At 47.5% G+C, this 15000-nt stretch overlaps 1 protein-coding gene across 1 annotated transcript in view; it reads left to right on the top strand.

Annotated features, from left to right (window-relative positions):
* The window catches only part of MYO7A (myosin VIIA), a 161384-nt gene that overhangs the window by 93888 nt on the left and 52496 nt on the right, over positions 1 to 15000 (top strand). Inside the window, exons 40-43 of the mRNA XM_085888027.1 lie at positions 205 to 310; positions 11932 to 12045; positions 14564 to 14651; positions 14902 to 15000. The exon at positions 14902 to 15000 is cut by the window's right edge and continues 8 nt beyond it. Coding sequence (XP_085744153.1) covers positions 205 to 310; positions 11932 to 12045; positions 14564 to 14651; positions 14902 to 15000 — 407 coding nt within the window. The remainder of the gene's footprint in view (positions 1 to 204; positions 311 to 11931; positions 12046 to 14563; positions 14652 to 14901) is intronic.

Consider the following 15000-nt stretch of genomic DNA (forward strand, 5'->3'; position numbering starts at 1 on the left):
CTTGCATATCTTCCTGTCTTATGTATGTAATGAAGAAATTAAGCAAGATCAAAGGTTTAATCTCCAGCCTGGTAATGGACAAGTCTTGTCCTAATTGAAAATATTTAAGTTCAAAGGCGTTTTAATTTTGTGGATGGAATCCAATTGTGCCAAAATTTAGTTGGACGGAGTGATTCTGCATTTCCCCAATTCCCTTTCATCCAGAAATGGCTGCCGGAAGTTTTCACCTCACCTGGTGGAAGTAGAAGCCATTCAACACAAGACCACACAGATCTTTCACAAAGTGTACTTCCCTGATGAGACTGATGAGGTGAGTGAAGCATGGGCAGACTTCGCGCGCTCGACAAAAAGATGGAAATAGTTGTTTTATTGAAGATTTAATGGAAAAAGTGCAAAATGATGTGTTCAAGAACAAATATCTAATGGCAAGAATAAATAAAACAGAAAATATTTTACCTGTTTTGGAACCTAGCCCTGGAATCCCTTGGTTCTAATTTAAATTGTGTAAATGCAGAATCACTCCTTGATTTTGACTAATTATTTACTGCGACTACTTGCCAAGCTTGCCAACTTGTGTTTTGGAGGGAAGGCTCCTCACATTGTTGTCAGACTATCTTTGTGACAGTCAACTTCAATGTGTGTTGATTGTAAACATCCTCCAGCATGAAGATTATCAATGCAGGTGTGCCATGAGCATCCATTCTGGAAACTATAATTTCTCGTCCTTGTTGATGATATTATTGAGCAGTGAGAGAATATTGCAGTTCTGCGTGCATTTGATGCCTGCTGAGTGTCAGGTGTAATAAACAAGCTACACCAGTGCCAAGTGGCCGATTCACTGAATTCTGACCTGAAATGATGAAATGCATCACCTTGATTGTCTTTAGAAGCAAGAATGCCAGCAATTGTCACCTACACCCTCTCTATTCTTTCAACACCTAATTTGATGACGCAGAGGAAGATGAGATTCAAACTGAATCTCAGCACAAACTTATCCTGAACCCTATATGTCATAAGTGCTGGTCATTGGCTCAATCTGCTCCAGAGAGCTGCACCATATATTCTAATCAATGATCAACAGTATAAAGAGTTATGGTCTGGTCCAGCATGGAATATGCATCCTCTGCTTGGATCAATATCACTTCGACATCATCAGCATCGCTGGACTTAGTTCAGTGCTGAGCATGGCAAATAACCCCCCTCCCCTTTCTCCTCAATGAGAGGATGGGCTCAAACAGTAGTAGTATCGGTCTCTCCCAAGACCCTTGCCTTTTGAACCAACGTGACTCTTTTTCAATTCATTTCACCATCATTTGTGGTCTTTCTTCAAATCTTTCCTTTGTTGAACATCATCTATCAAGCTCCTCTCCTTTTATCTTGCTTCTCTCTCAACGCAATTATTACATGATGTTCTTGTTAATTATTTTAACATTTCTAACGACAACCTTCACTCATGATTCCGCTTCAAAGGAGGAGTCTGTGTCTGCTCCAACAACAACACGCCTGCTGTACGCCTTGAGGACCTCGAATCTCCAAACTTTGATGTCATCTGTTTGTCTCCCGACCATTACTATCTTTCTCTGTTTCACTTAATGCTCTCCCAATTCTACAAACTTTGGAGCTTTCTTTCATTATCTTAACTCTTGCCATGAGGCCATGACATTCGAACACCCTCAAGCAGAATTTCTCCATTTTGGAGACTTCAATGTACACCACAGTGAGTGGCTGAAATCTTCCCACATGGATGTTTGAGGAGTTGAAGCTCTTACATTTTCCATTCTTAATGATTTGGAACAAATTATCACCCCACCCGACCCATATCCCAGATCGTCATGACCACACCAATGTGTATAGCAAGCTTGTGTGATGTTCTAATAATGTGGAGTGATACTAAATGTGTGTTAATGTCACTTGATCATTGTAGCAGTTGTTGGAAGAGTGTGGTGGAGGTTAATGTAATGTGGTAGTTTGATTCTGGCACATGATTTAAACTGGGTTTTTGAGTGTATGCAAATTAGGCTGTGTGCAGCGTGTGATTTGTCATGTGAGAGAGATTCATGTGCAGGGAAGAAAATGGGGAAGAATGGGGGAAAAAATCCTACCTCATCCTATACAATGCATATTGACCCATAAAACTCATTACACATAAGGGACGGGCTATACCTGAAGCAAGTAATAACGAAATAAGTAACTCGGTTACCGCTTTTGGTTGCATCCCATTGCCTTGGTGTCTTGGTTAAATAACATATATATATATATATATATATATATATATATATATATATATATATATATATATATATATATATATATATATATATATATATATATATATATATATATATATATATATATCCAGGTGTTGGTGCAGTGGTTAGGGTAGCGGCTTGGGATCCAAAAGGTCCTGAGTTCAAGCCCCGTTGGACCACTGAATTAATACACCAGGGGTTGACTCAGCCTGTCATCCTTCCGAGGTCGGCGAAGTGAGTACCAGTGTACTGGGCCGGTGTATACCACGGTTAAAATAGGTGTACCATATCCTTGTGTCGTAAGAGGCGACCAGGGTTGCATCAGGAAGGGCAACCGGCATAAAACATGTGCCAAATCATTATGCGGATCATACGGATGATCTGCTGTGGCAACCCCTAACGGGAGCAGCTGAAAGAAGAAGAAGAAGAAGATAAATATATGTATATGTATGTATATATATATATATATATATATATATATATATATATATATATATATATATATATATATATGTGTGTGTATATATATATATATATATATATATATATATATATATATATATATATATATATATATATATATATATATATATATATATCCGAACATATATATATATATATTACAGTCCGAAGTCGACCTGCGGCGAGGTGCGATCGCCCGGTCTACCCTCCGTGTGGGTACTTAGGTAGGTCGAATTTGGCGAGCAACCCTATCCCACGCGGGGGGCCGATTGGCACGATCGTGGTGAGGCCGAAAGGTCCACCAGTGACTAGTTCCCGGCGTTAGTCCGAGAGGGTCACGACGGGATTGTCCGTCCGGTGGGCGACGTGCCGCGATTCGAGTTACGTGGCCGTTCGCACGCCGGCGGGCGCGAATCCGCAACACTGGTGTCAGGTCGTGCGATATAAACCCATCGCCCTCCTCGCGGCACTGGTATCGGAGAACGGGTAAACGGGCTCTCCTGTCTCCAGCTAAATTCACGTGAATCGGTCCAGGGGTGAGAGGAGCGACCCCCGATTCCCTCCAAATTACGAGCGAGCTAAATTAACCCTTTACGAGAAGCAAGATGGCGTCTCAAGGCGGGCGGGAGCCGAGGGTATTAGAAATGGATGTAGAATGTGTAGAATCCATGGTCCAGGATGAAATCCCCGTGCAGGAAATGTTGGTTGTGCAGGAACACAGACTCGCCCGACTGAACCCAGAGCCCGAAATAGGTGCGGCGGCGGCCGCGGTGTATGACACCTCCCCTCCCCCTCTCCACCAAAACCCCCCGATCCCTGCCGAAACGGCTCACCCAAGCGCACCCGACATGGCCCAGCTATTCACCATGCTGGCAAAAATGAATGCGGAACTGATCGAAAAGATGGATACAAACGCAAATGAATTTATAAACGAAATAAAAAGCATGAACAAGCAAATGAAGGAAGAAACGAAAAAGCTGCGGGGTGAGACGCAGAACATGGGCCGAAGCCTGCAGGCGGGCATGAAGGCAGTGACCAGGGAGCTAAAAATGGCGACTCCACGTGTGGGAGCGAACGAGCTGGAAGGGGGTGCAACGGCTGTCGGGCCCGCGGTGGAGGCGGGTGAAAAAATAATTCGGGGGACGTGTTGGGCGAGGGTCGTGACGATGACCGAAAGGGAAAAATTAAATGGGGAGACCAAAACGTGTGAGACAAGACACGAGGTGACAACAAAGGAAATAAAAATAGTTGAGACAAGGGAGATAAAGGGTGAAGAGGTGACTGAGTTGGCAGAGACACGGGAGATGGGAACGATAGAGGGAAGACTACACGATGAAGACGGGGATAGAGACGCACACACACACACACACGGAGGTAGTGGAGGATAATGGGGGGTAAGCTCGCGGAGCGTGTCGGGACCCAGTGCGAGCAGTTGGATGGCCTCCTCCAGGAACGAGGGGAGGGAGTATGCCCCCTTGAGGCGTCACGACCAGGTGGGTTCGTTCGTGCTTTGCGAGGTTGAGGGGACGGGTGCTGTGGACAGGTGCACGGAGAGCTTGGGGGGTATAGAGGCCCCGGAGACCCTTGTGGGGACACGAATCCCCAGTGTGGTTGTCCCGGTGTGTGTGATGCAAGGTGTGAGTGCGTCCCCGTGTGTGGAAGCGACCCCGTGTGTGAGTGGTGTGGTGGCGATTGTGCCGGAGTACGTGCTTCCCAGCCCGCCGTGTGTAGAAGAGGCCGTGTGTGTGGATGAAACGGCCAGTGTGGATGAGGCACCGCGGTTGAGTGCCCCCGCGTGTGTGAGTGAGGAACGGCGTGTGGATGAGGAACCGCGGGTGAGTGCCCCCGCGTGTGTGAGTGGTGTGGTTTGTGTGAGGGAAATGGCACGAGTGAGTGGAAGGCCGCGAGTGCATGGAGCCACGTGTGCGAGGGATGTAGCATGCGTGAGTGAACGGCCGAGTGCAAGGGAGACCGTGTGTGTGAGAGAGCGGTATGTAAGGGAGATGTCGGTGGGCATGTGTGAACATGCAGCCGCATCTCCCGGTGTGAGTTTAATGGTGAGGTGTGTTAGCATCGTAACACGCGGGAGTGCGTGGGTCGAATGGCGACGACGACGGCGACAGAAGAAAGAAAGCCGAGTAGCGGCTGTAGTTGTTTCGGGGACCGTGCGGGGTTCGCCCAGCCGCGAGCACGAGGTCCGTGCTGTGCAACGCACGAGGCCCCCACGTGCTCGCTTGCGAGAGTGAAGTCCCGGTCCGGAAACGCACGCGGTGGATTTGCGGATCTCGTGGACGGACAAAGTTTAGGCAGGATAACGGATTTGGACCAGACGGGTTCTCCACGCGATCGTGTGTGTTAAGCTCCAACGGGCAAAGCACATGTGTTTGCGTGGGGAACCCCTCGAGACGTGGGGCTTGTGTTTTTTTTTATGCGCACGGTGACGTCATGGCTGCACGTGGGGTTGGAATCCGGCAGGAGGGGTATCCCTGCCGGATGGTACCGTCCAAGGAGGGACGTGGTACACGTGCAGCTGCATGACGTCACGGGCAGGTCTAAAGTGCGCAAGCTGTGAGTTGCCGCGCTGGTGCTGCGCATGTAAAGAAAAAAAAAGCAAGCCTCACTTTCGGGTGCACAGGATTCCTGGGCAAGGGGTGGAAGACCCCCTTCCCTAGGGCACAGGATGGAAACTAGTTATGGGGAAGGGTTAGCTTCGTTAGACCGACTTCATGGGGCAGGGGTAAGTCCTCATGGAGTCCGTGGAATGGATTAGTTAGAGGGATTGTAGCGAGATTTCGGTTGGGAAATTAATTTTTGGGACATTTGAGAACAGTGACAGACAGTGAATGTGTAGTGGGGACGTAGTTTAGCTACGTAGTGTTAAAAGGAACGTGCTGTAGTTTAAGGGACGACGTGGGAGCAGGAGTTAGTTCGGGGAGGTAGTTAGGAGGATGGCAGAGTTCAGCGGTGTGTGTGTGTTGAAGAGTTGTGAGGTGAGTACATGATGAGTGAGTGAGGCCAGCGGGTTTGTGTGAATGGAGCGAATGGGGACTGCATGGTGCGATGAGTGATTGGGGGGAGGAGTGACTCCCACCCAAGGGACCCCGGGGTCAGTGTAGACTGAGTTAGGGGGTTAGTCAAATTGAAAAATGGAGGTTGTTTTGTTGCTGGTGGGAGTGTAGGCTCGAAACCCGTTTGGAGGGGTGCAGGAGCCCTGTTGACGGGCTGGGAGCGTGGCTGCAAAAGGTGAGTATCGCTGAGTGGGTACCCCGGGCACCAGACTAGTCGGCCGTGGTAGGCCAAGGGCCCATGGGGGGGGCCGGGATAGCGTAGTGGGCACGGGTGCGCCTGCTTGGTGCGGGGGCCCGGGGCGCCATTAGCCGCGTGGGCAGTGTTGTGGGCATGGGTGACCCTCGGAAAGGGGCCTGGGAAGCCAGCCTGCCACGTGTGCGTTTCAGGGGAGGTGCCATGGGGGCACTCCCCGGTGTTAGGGAGCTGGTAGGCTCGGAGGCAGTGTAGTGCCCGGGGGTGCCATAGCGGGAGAATCGGCAGAGGGTCGTGCCTGCCAAAGGGAGCCACATGTCCCAGCCATGAGACCGTGTGAGGGCACGGAGAGAAAATTGGGGGGCGAGGCCCGAAATTGTGAGGACACCAACACAGGCGACGGGAATCTGGGTTGTTAGAACCAATAGTTTAAGCGAGAGGCGCTTGTTGAAGCCCCGGGGTAGTTTAACAGTTAAATGGTTAGGGTAGATTAGGAAGTGTACCCCTCCGCACCATCCATCCCCTCGCTCTCGTTGTGGGCCGCTGGACCCACTTTGGTCATAGATCGCTGAAGTCTGGGGAGGCCATCCTGAGGCTTCGTTGGGCCTCGACACAGGACGTTAGCTCTCCCTTATTCCCCTCCGGGAAGGGAACGTAGGGGTTGGGAGTAGGCTAGGTGACAGGATAGGTTAGCCGAACAAGGACGATAAAGGGGGTTCGGGGATGATTTATAGTGGGGAAGTAAAAAAAGGAAATTAAAAAAAAATAAGTGGGGGCTAAATTGGTTTTTCACAAATTAAGGGAGTGGGTATAGACAGTGACAGGCAAAGGCGATAGGTTGGGAGGGAGACAGGTAGGTAGGTCTGAGCCCGCCTTCCGAGTGGTCAGCACCACCGCACTCCCTCCACCAACCTCCTCTGAACGGCAAAGGCTGGCCAGCTTCATCTGCTGGCTGTGTTGCTGCAAGGCCTGTGCCGGCCCACTTCATCTGCCGGCTGGCTGTTTTTCTTCAAGGCCTGTGCCGGCCCACTTCATCGGCAGCTGTTGTGTTGCTGCAAGGCCTGTGCCGGCCGGATCATCTGCAGCTGTGTTTGCCTGCAACGGCCTTCTTCTGCGGGCTGTGTTTGCCTGCTGCCTTTGCCATGCCCATTGCCCATGTTCACCAGCCCCCGTTCAATTTTGCTCTGCCCCTCCCTGTTCATTGCCATGTGCGTCAGGATCAAGGCAACAGTTTGCAAGCTGCGAGAACTGCCCTGTTGGCAGCTACAACACGGGCCTGCAGTGGCGGCCTGTGCACCGTGTTTGCGTTCAGTTCAAACCATTCATCCATCCATTCGTTGTGTTCATTGCGTGTGCCACTTGAGCTGGCACGGAGACTACGTTTGTGCAGCCCATGCACCGTTGTGGTTCACCGCGTTCAGTTCAAAAGGGAAGGCCTTGGACTGCGTGTGAGCAGCCGGCCACGTTCCCTGTCACCTGCATTGGTTGAGCCAGAGACTGCATGCGGGCAGCCTGGCTCCCTGCTAACTGCTTTCTTTTTGCAGAGTTCATTGATCCTGGGCCATGGTTTAGTGTAAAATTTGTAAGTTAAGGTAAGATGTACTGTAAATATGAGTGCGCCCCCGGCATGTTTGTCTTAGCGCCGGCAATTTTATTTAAGTCGTCCGTGTGAGTGAGTTTGTTTCGGTAGTTACTCAGCCCTTAGGTTATTTATTTTGGGGACACGAATACCATGAATGTCGCACTCAGGGATCCGTAGGTAAAATGTACTAGGGGAAAACTACACATGATGGCACACGAAAATTTGACGACTCGGGACGAGTCTGTAAAAAGGGGAGGGGGTAGTGTTGTGGTTGACGAAATTTACAAACCACCATTCAGGTCCCTTAGGTGAGATATCTCTGTAAGTATATGTGTAGTTAGGCCCAAACCCGTTGTTTAGAGGGAATAAATGTCATTCATGCGGGCTGCGACCCTTTTAGATAGCCGTTTTTCTTTTACTATCTTTATTTTGGACCAGCCGCCATTACTACCACCACCAACCACGTCTCAACAGCCATCACACAACAACCACCAACCACAACGCCGCTTCACGACAACAGCCACGACCTTTACCGTCACAACTCGCCACCATCGCATCACCACCATTCTTGCGCCACTTGTGGGCACCGATACTGGACTCGTGCAGGGCGCGCACCGAGCAGCGTGTTCAGAAACATCACAGACTTTCCGAAGAAAATGGATCAAAAACGACTCACGCCCACTTCTGTTCCGTCCTATCGGTGAGCGTGGGGCGATTTGGCCCCGCCTCCAGGGCGTTGGAGTGTGGTCGCTATATGCAAATTCATGGATCAAAAAGCATTCACGCCCACTTTTCCTCGGTCCAATGGGGAGCCAGTTGGAGGTGAAGGGTCGGAGGTAAAGGGTCAAAGGTGGGGGAGCGAGGCCACGGGGGATATAAACGGCTGCGTTCGTCAGTCAACGCAGTAAGAGTTCGCAGTTCGGAGTTGGGAGTTCACGGAGCCAGTGAAGAGTTGGGACGAGTCAAGAGAGGAGACGGAGAGGGCGATCGGACGAAGCTGTGGAGAGGCGGCGGCGGCGAAGGCGGTTGAGGGGGTACTCGCGTCGGATTCGGGGAGCTGCCAAGGGAGAGGCCGGCGGCGCGACCGAGGTCGTGGTGGAGACGCTCGTCGCGGGACCCGAGACAGGGGGATATCCTCCTTTCCCCCGAGCATCAACAACCCGCTCCTGTTTCCCCCCGCGCTGAGATAGTGCGACAAGGGGGCCCCTTTCCCACCCCCTACCAGACACTGTCCGCGAGGCCCGCGGAGTTGGGGCGCCACCGCCACTTTGCGTCTCATCATCAGACGGGTAGGCCCGACGCGGTCTCGGCCCCAGGCCCGCCTCATCCTTGAGGGTGGTCTTTTTCTTTTGCTTTGGGTATATGTGTTGTCGGCGCCGTCTGTGAAGTAAAACTGTATAAGTGTTGCCGTGTGCTCGGTAGTCGGATAGCTCTGCATTGTCTTCTTCTTTTATATTTGCTTTTTGTGTAATATTGTGTGTTTCTTCTCCTTTTACATTTGCTTTTGGTGTAATTGTATATGTGTGCTTTCCGTTCATCGCAAAATAAATGTGCTTATTGTTGAACTGTTTTCTCGTTTCGCTTCGTCTTTTCCTTTATTGAATCTCCATCTTACTTCACGTAAAGGGTTGGTCGTGGGCTAAAACGCCCGATAATTAATCGAACCGTCGGGGCCGACGATAACACCGCTCGGTTATCCCGATAGTACGGAACGGGTCGCTTAAAGTGGCCCGTGTCCGAAGTCGACCTGCGGCGAGGTGCGATCGCCCGGTCTACCCTCCGTGTGGGTACTTAGGTAGGTCGAATTTGGCGAGCAACCCTATCCCACGCGGGGGGCCGATTGGCACGATCGTGGTGAGTCCGAAAGGTCCACCCGTGACTAGTTCCCGGCGTTAGTCCGAGAGGGTCACGACGGGATTGTCCGTCCGGTGGGCGACGTGCCGCGATTCGAGTTACGTGGCCGTTCGCACGCCGGCAGGCGCGAATCCGCAACAATATATATATATACATATATATATATATATATATATATATATATATATATATATATATATATATATATATATATATATATATATATATATATATATATATATATATATATATATATATATATATATGAAGAGTACCCATCCACAGTGACGAGCAAGAGTATCTAATTTAAATTGTTTTCTGGACTTTTGCAGGAGCATGGGTTAATTGTGTTGCACTCTTGCATTGCACTCTTGGTTTCACTCAGAGCCAAACCTCCGAGCTACTTATACCACCCAGCACGAAATGCCGGTGAAACATCTGGCGGTGGAGGTTCAATTTATCAAAAAAGAGGGCAAAGTATCCTGATTGCAAAAATAAAATTTGGCATCAACATTATTCATGCCTGTTCTTTAGTTATTTCAAAATTTAAAGTTGAGCTTTTCAAACGCAGCATGAAAAGTGGCCATAGTAAACAGGAGACAAATGAACACACGGACAGCATCATTGTTTGCAACATATAATATTATGGCAACAACAGACATTTTGGCCCATCAAGCCTGCACAATGATTGTCAACCTATGACAGTTATTTTGTACACAGTGTTGAGGCTCGTGGAAGAGCTAGAACACTGAACAGATCAGGCTGCAACAGGACAAAAGGAAGAGTGAAGGGTTGTTGGGTTGGGTGGGGGGGGGGAGGGCACCAACAGCGGAGTTGAAGGACAAAATATAGGGAGACTTGGACAAACAATGGGTGTGGGGAGGAATGGGGTGGACAGGATAGATACAGAGGTAAACTTCTTACCCGCTTTCTAATCCCACCTCCTCTCTCTCCCGTCCCTCTCCCCCCATCCTCCACTTCCCCTCTCTCCCCCTCCACTCTCTTCCCAACTCTCCACTGTTTTCTCTCTCTCTCTCTCTCTCTCTCTCTCTCTCTCTCTCTCTCTCTCTCTCTCTCTCTCTCTCTCTCCACTCTCTCTCTCTCTCTCCACTCTCTCTCTCTCTCCACTCTCTCTCTCTCCACTCTCTCTCTCTCCACTCTCTCTCTCTCCACTCTCTCTCTCTCCACTCTCTCTCTCTCCACTCTCTCTCTCTCCACTCTCTCTCTCTCCACTCTCTCTCTCTCCACTCTCTCTCTCTCCACTCTCTCTCTCTCTCTCTCTCTCTCTCTCTCTCTCTCTCTCTCTCTCTCTCTCTCTCTCTCTCTCTCTCTCTCTCTCTCTCCAATCTCTCTCTCCAATCTCTCTCTCTCTCCACTCTCTCTCTCTCCACTCTCTCTCTCTCTCCACTCTCTCTCTCTCCACTCTCTCTCTCTCTCCACTCTCTCTCTCTCCAATCTCTCTCTCTCTCCACTCTCTCTCTCTCCACTCTCTCTCTCTCTCCACTCTCTCTCTCTCTCCACTCTCTCTCTCTCTCCACTCTCTCTCTCTCCACTCTCTCTCTCTCTCCACTCTCTCTCTCTCCACTCTCTCTCTCTCTCCACTCTCTCTCTCTCTCTCCACTCTCTCTCTCTCTCCACTCTCTCTCTCTCTCCACTCTCTCTCTCTCTCCACTCTCTCTCTCTCTCCACTCTCTCTCTCTCTCCACTCTCTCTCTCTCTCCACTCTCCCTCCCTTTCTCCCTCCCACCTCTCTTCCCTCCTCTCTATACATCAGTGCTCTATATTTTTAAAATGTTGTGTGTACTCTGTCACATAGCATCAGTGCCACCGAATAAGCTTCTTTAGCAAGAGTTATACTAGGTGGTTTGCCATTGCCTTCCCAGCAGGAGTTAGGAGAGAAATTTGTAAATTGGCCATGGTGCTGACAATAGCTCGCCCACTCATTGTAAAGGACACCATGGGGATCTTTAACTCCACCAACTAATGTCGGTAGACAGGGTTCTCAGTTTAACAACCATCGCAGGGATGGCACACACATTGATGAATCACCCTGTCTGTGAAACACCGAGATGACAGTTTATAGCTGGGCCAAGATTCGAACCCAGGCTTGCAGCTTCAAGACAAGTGTGCATATCTTGAGTCTATCCTGTCAGCCGAGGTCGTATCTTCGCACACTGTTGATAAACAAACTGTAATTCCATATTGTATTTATACGTTTAAAATGTTTCTCGTTTGGGATCATGCATTTCTTCTTGTCGATTGTTTTGCTTTGCCTGCATGCGAAGCTTTTAAAAAGCATCACCAGAGGCAGCCGTCGGAAACAGGAGACAGACACCACACTTCACATTATATCAGAGATTGGTATTTGTAACATGTGAATGGCTAGAAATTGGTAGCTGTTATCCAAACTACTGGCCATATGTCTAAAAATATTGACCTTAATTAGTCTATAACTGTTAACTACTTCCATATCTCAAACATTTCTGCCTTTTTTCCTTACAACCTTCACCCATGGCCATCCAGGCTTTTGAGGTTGAGTCGAGCACACGTGCCAGAGATTTATGCAAAAACATTGTTTCCAGGCTACACCTCCACAACTCTGAAGGTTTCAGCCTCTTCGTGAAAATTACTGACAAGGTACTCTTATTTCCAGGATGGCAAGATGGTAGCATGCCGATTGCTGTACCGCTTGGATGACCTTTATTCATGCCAATACTCTATCTTCATTCTCATGTGACAGATTCATGGCATCTTCCTCTGTCGATAAGTACAGGGAGTTAGATTTTGGCCAAGCTATGTGCCCACAATGGCCTACTCTTTTGAAATAAATTGTTGGATCTTAAATGTTCACCGGGGAATATGAGCAGACATGACCGCCGGATTAACATTCTCTTCAAAATATATCGTACTCACTGATACAATGTCCATACTGCAATATCGCACAATGACCGTTTATAGTTGAGAATTGAACACAGACTCGACAGATCAAAAGTGAATACACTACCTTTGAACTATCCTTCCACTTTAGCATTTTTCTGCCCACCTCCACTTGTTTGTCCCTCCTTTTCTCTAATCTGTGTAATCGCCTCCCTGAATTCACCCAATCCTGTACTCTTCACTCCAGTTCATTGAAATGGAACCTCACCACCATCTCATGTCCTCCACCATCAATACCCATGGTTATTTATTTGAATGTTAATCGATAACTCTCCACGTTTGCCTATCAGCAAATTTCTTTCCTCATGTCTGTCAGTGCATTGACCTTTAACTCTCTGCACTCGTCTTTTGGAAGTTATTCGGCAGACCACAGAAAAAGACACGATACAGAATTGGTTTCAGACAAATATTAGCCGGAACAATTAATCCCCGCAGGTGCAATTGTTTCACGATAATAAAATACACCATGTCGTGTCTATCTGTCTGTCTGTCCACGGTGCATTCGGACATCGGTTAATTAATCTCAACCAAACTTGCCAGGGGGCCTAAGGGTCACACGACCGAGGTTGGAGTGACATAATTTGTTCCCCTCCCCAAGGTGGTTTTCCGCTTGAGACAAACGCCGTGTTGAGGTGTAGAGATAGTTTATTGTGGCGTTTTTTTCCAAGGCCGCTTCTAAAAACCAAAGTCATAACAACAACAATTTCATTATATTAATGTTATTCCAAAACAATATTAATGCAAATAAAATCGTTAATCCCCCCTCCCTAAGTGCAAGGCCTCGAGGTAGGTCCCATAGAGAGTGGGTGTACTATGAAGACAAATTAAACTAGAAGGGCACTCGGTAGAGCGCATACCTCCACCATGTAATGCCTGATCCACGAGAACATATTGGGCCTGTTACATTTTTTAAAATATCATGCTATATATCGTTTTTGGCTCAATCTCTCAATGGTGAAGAATAACTTTAAAGTTATCAGATCCGGATCTGGATTCAGATCTTCACCAAAATTGAATCACTTGTCACACACCCAACGTGTTCTCCAACTTTCGTTCGAATCTGTCCACAACTTTTTGAGATATCCTGTACACAGGCAGACTGGCAGACAGACAGACAGAGAGGGGTGAAAACATAATTTCCTTAATCTTCGGTGGTGGAGGTAACAAAGACCACTGTGCATGACCCATTGGTTTTATCCTCAGGTGAGGTCCATGTTGTATTGGCTGTGTTGACCCTTTCACTTTGATACTGCCAAAATGGGGTAAGCTGGCACACCAGTGGGAGGAAAAAAATCACTCTCTGGGCATAGTGGTACCAGTCAGGATGCTCAACAATGTGCACACATGCACTTGCACACACGTTTGTTTACACTTACAAATACACACACACAAGCATTCCCACATATGCTTGTTACCCTGTGTACGTGAAACGAAAAGAAAGGTTCAGCAATTGGTTCATGTCTGTCTGTCTTATGATCGAGGAATAACTTATGTAAGTTGAATGTTATATTTTGAACACAAATTGGAACATGAATAGGAATACAAGTCTGCATTTTTATCATAACTTGGCTCTGAATTCTTCCTGACCACATATGCACAGAGATGAGTGAGATAATATTTTAACTCCATCTGCCTGCCTGGCAGTCAAACAAAATTGAAAATCATTCCAAACGGGAAACGTTCTGTTTTTAGGGACGTCATAAAGGACACAAATAACAGGCAAAAATAATTAATGTAACGTGTTAGATAAGGTGATGTAATAGTAATTGGATAAAACGGCACTAAAACCCGGAATTAATTTATTTATCCGCCTTTAAACCTCTTCAAACCTTTAGTTAAATTTAATTACATACTTGAACACTGTATAACACAAATTGCCTTCACAATACATTCAAAAACCATGATACACAGGATATCAATATATCGCATTAAAGGGCGTGGCATGTGAGAGGGTATCAATAAAGTCACCATCTCCGAAACTGCGACTCAACATCATCTTATTACAGTGTTTAAGGGTGATGTATAAGACTACTTCAGTAGCACTGAACTTCTGGATTTTTAAACGATTTTTGAAATCATTATTTTATTAAAATTGAAGTACTATATTATTGAACACTGCATGGGGTATTGTGTTCGATGAACTCTCCAGCTTCATTATGTACGACTGTATACTTTTTATTGCATGAGATACTGATTCTAATTGCACTTGCCTAAACAGGTGATCAGCGTACCAGAAGGAGATTTCTTTTTTGACTTTGTACGTCATCTTACTGACTGGATCCGCAAGATACGTCCATCGAGGGAGGGTAAGTGATCTTTAGCAAACGTGACCGGTACAATTGGTAGTGGAGAGCCCAGAAAATCTAGAAATAATCTTGCAAACAACCTGGCATTATTGAGCATAGAAATCAGGCTGAAGCTTCATGTGTTCATTGCCATAAATTAGAATCTTAGCCATTCACAAATTTCACTGAAACATTTCTGTGTTGAAAAAAAGTGAAGTGATGTCATTAAAACATGTAAATTATTGACATGACAATTGTGTGTACATTACAGCACCGATGCCATCACTCACCTACCAGATCTTCTTCATGAAAAAATTATGGACAAATATGGTACCTGGAAAGGATCCAGTGGCAGATTCCATATTTCACT

Source organism: Eptatretus burgeri, chromosome 7, assembly GCF_056783735.1.
Source record: "Eptatretus burgeri isolate ZD-2024b chromosome 7, Ebu_testis_v1, whole genome shotgun sequence".
Taxonomy (NCBI): domain Eukaryota; kingdom Metazoa; phylum Chordata; class Myxini; order Myxiniformes; family Myxinidae; genus Eptatretus; species Eptatretus burgeri.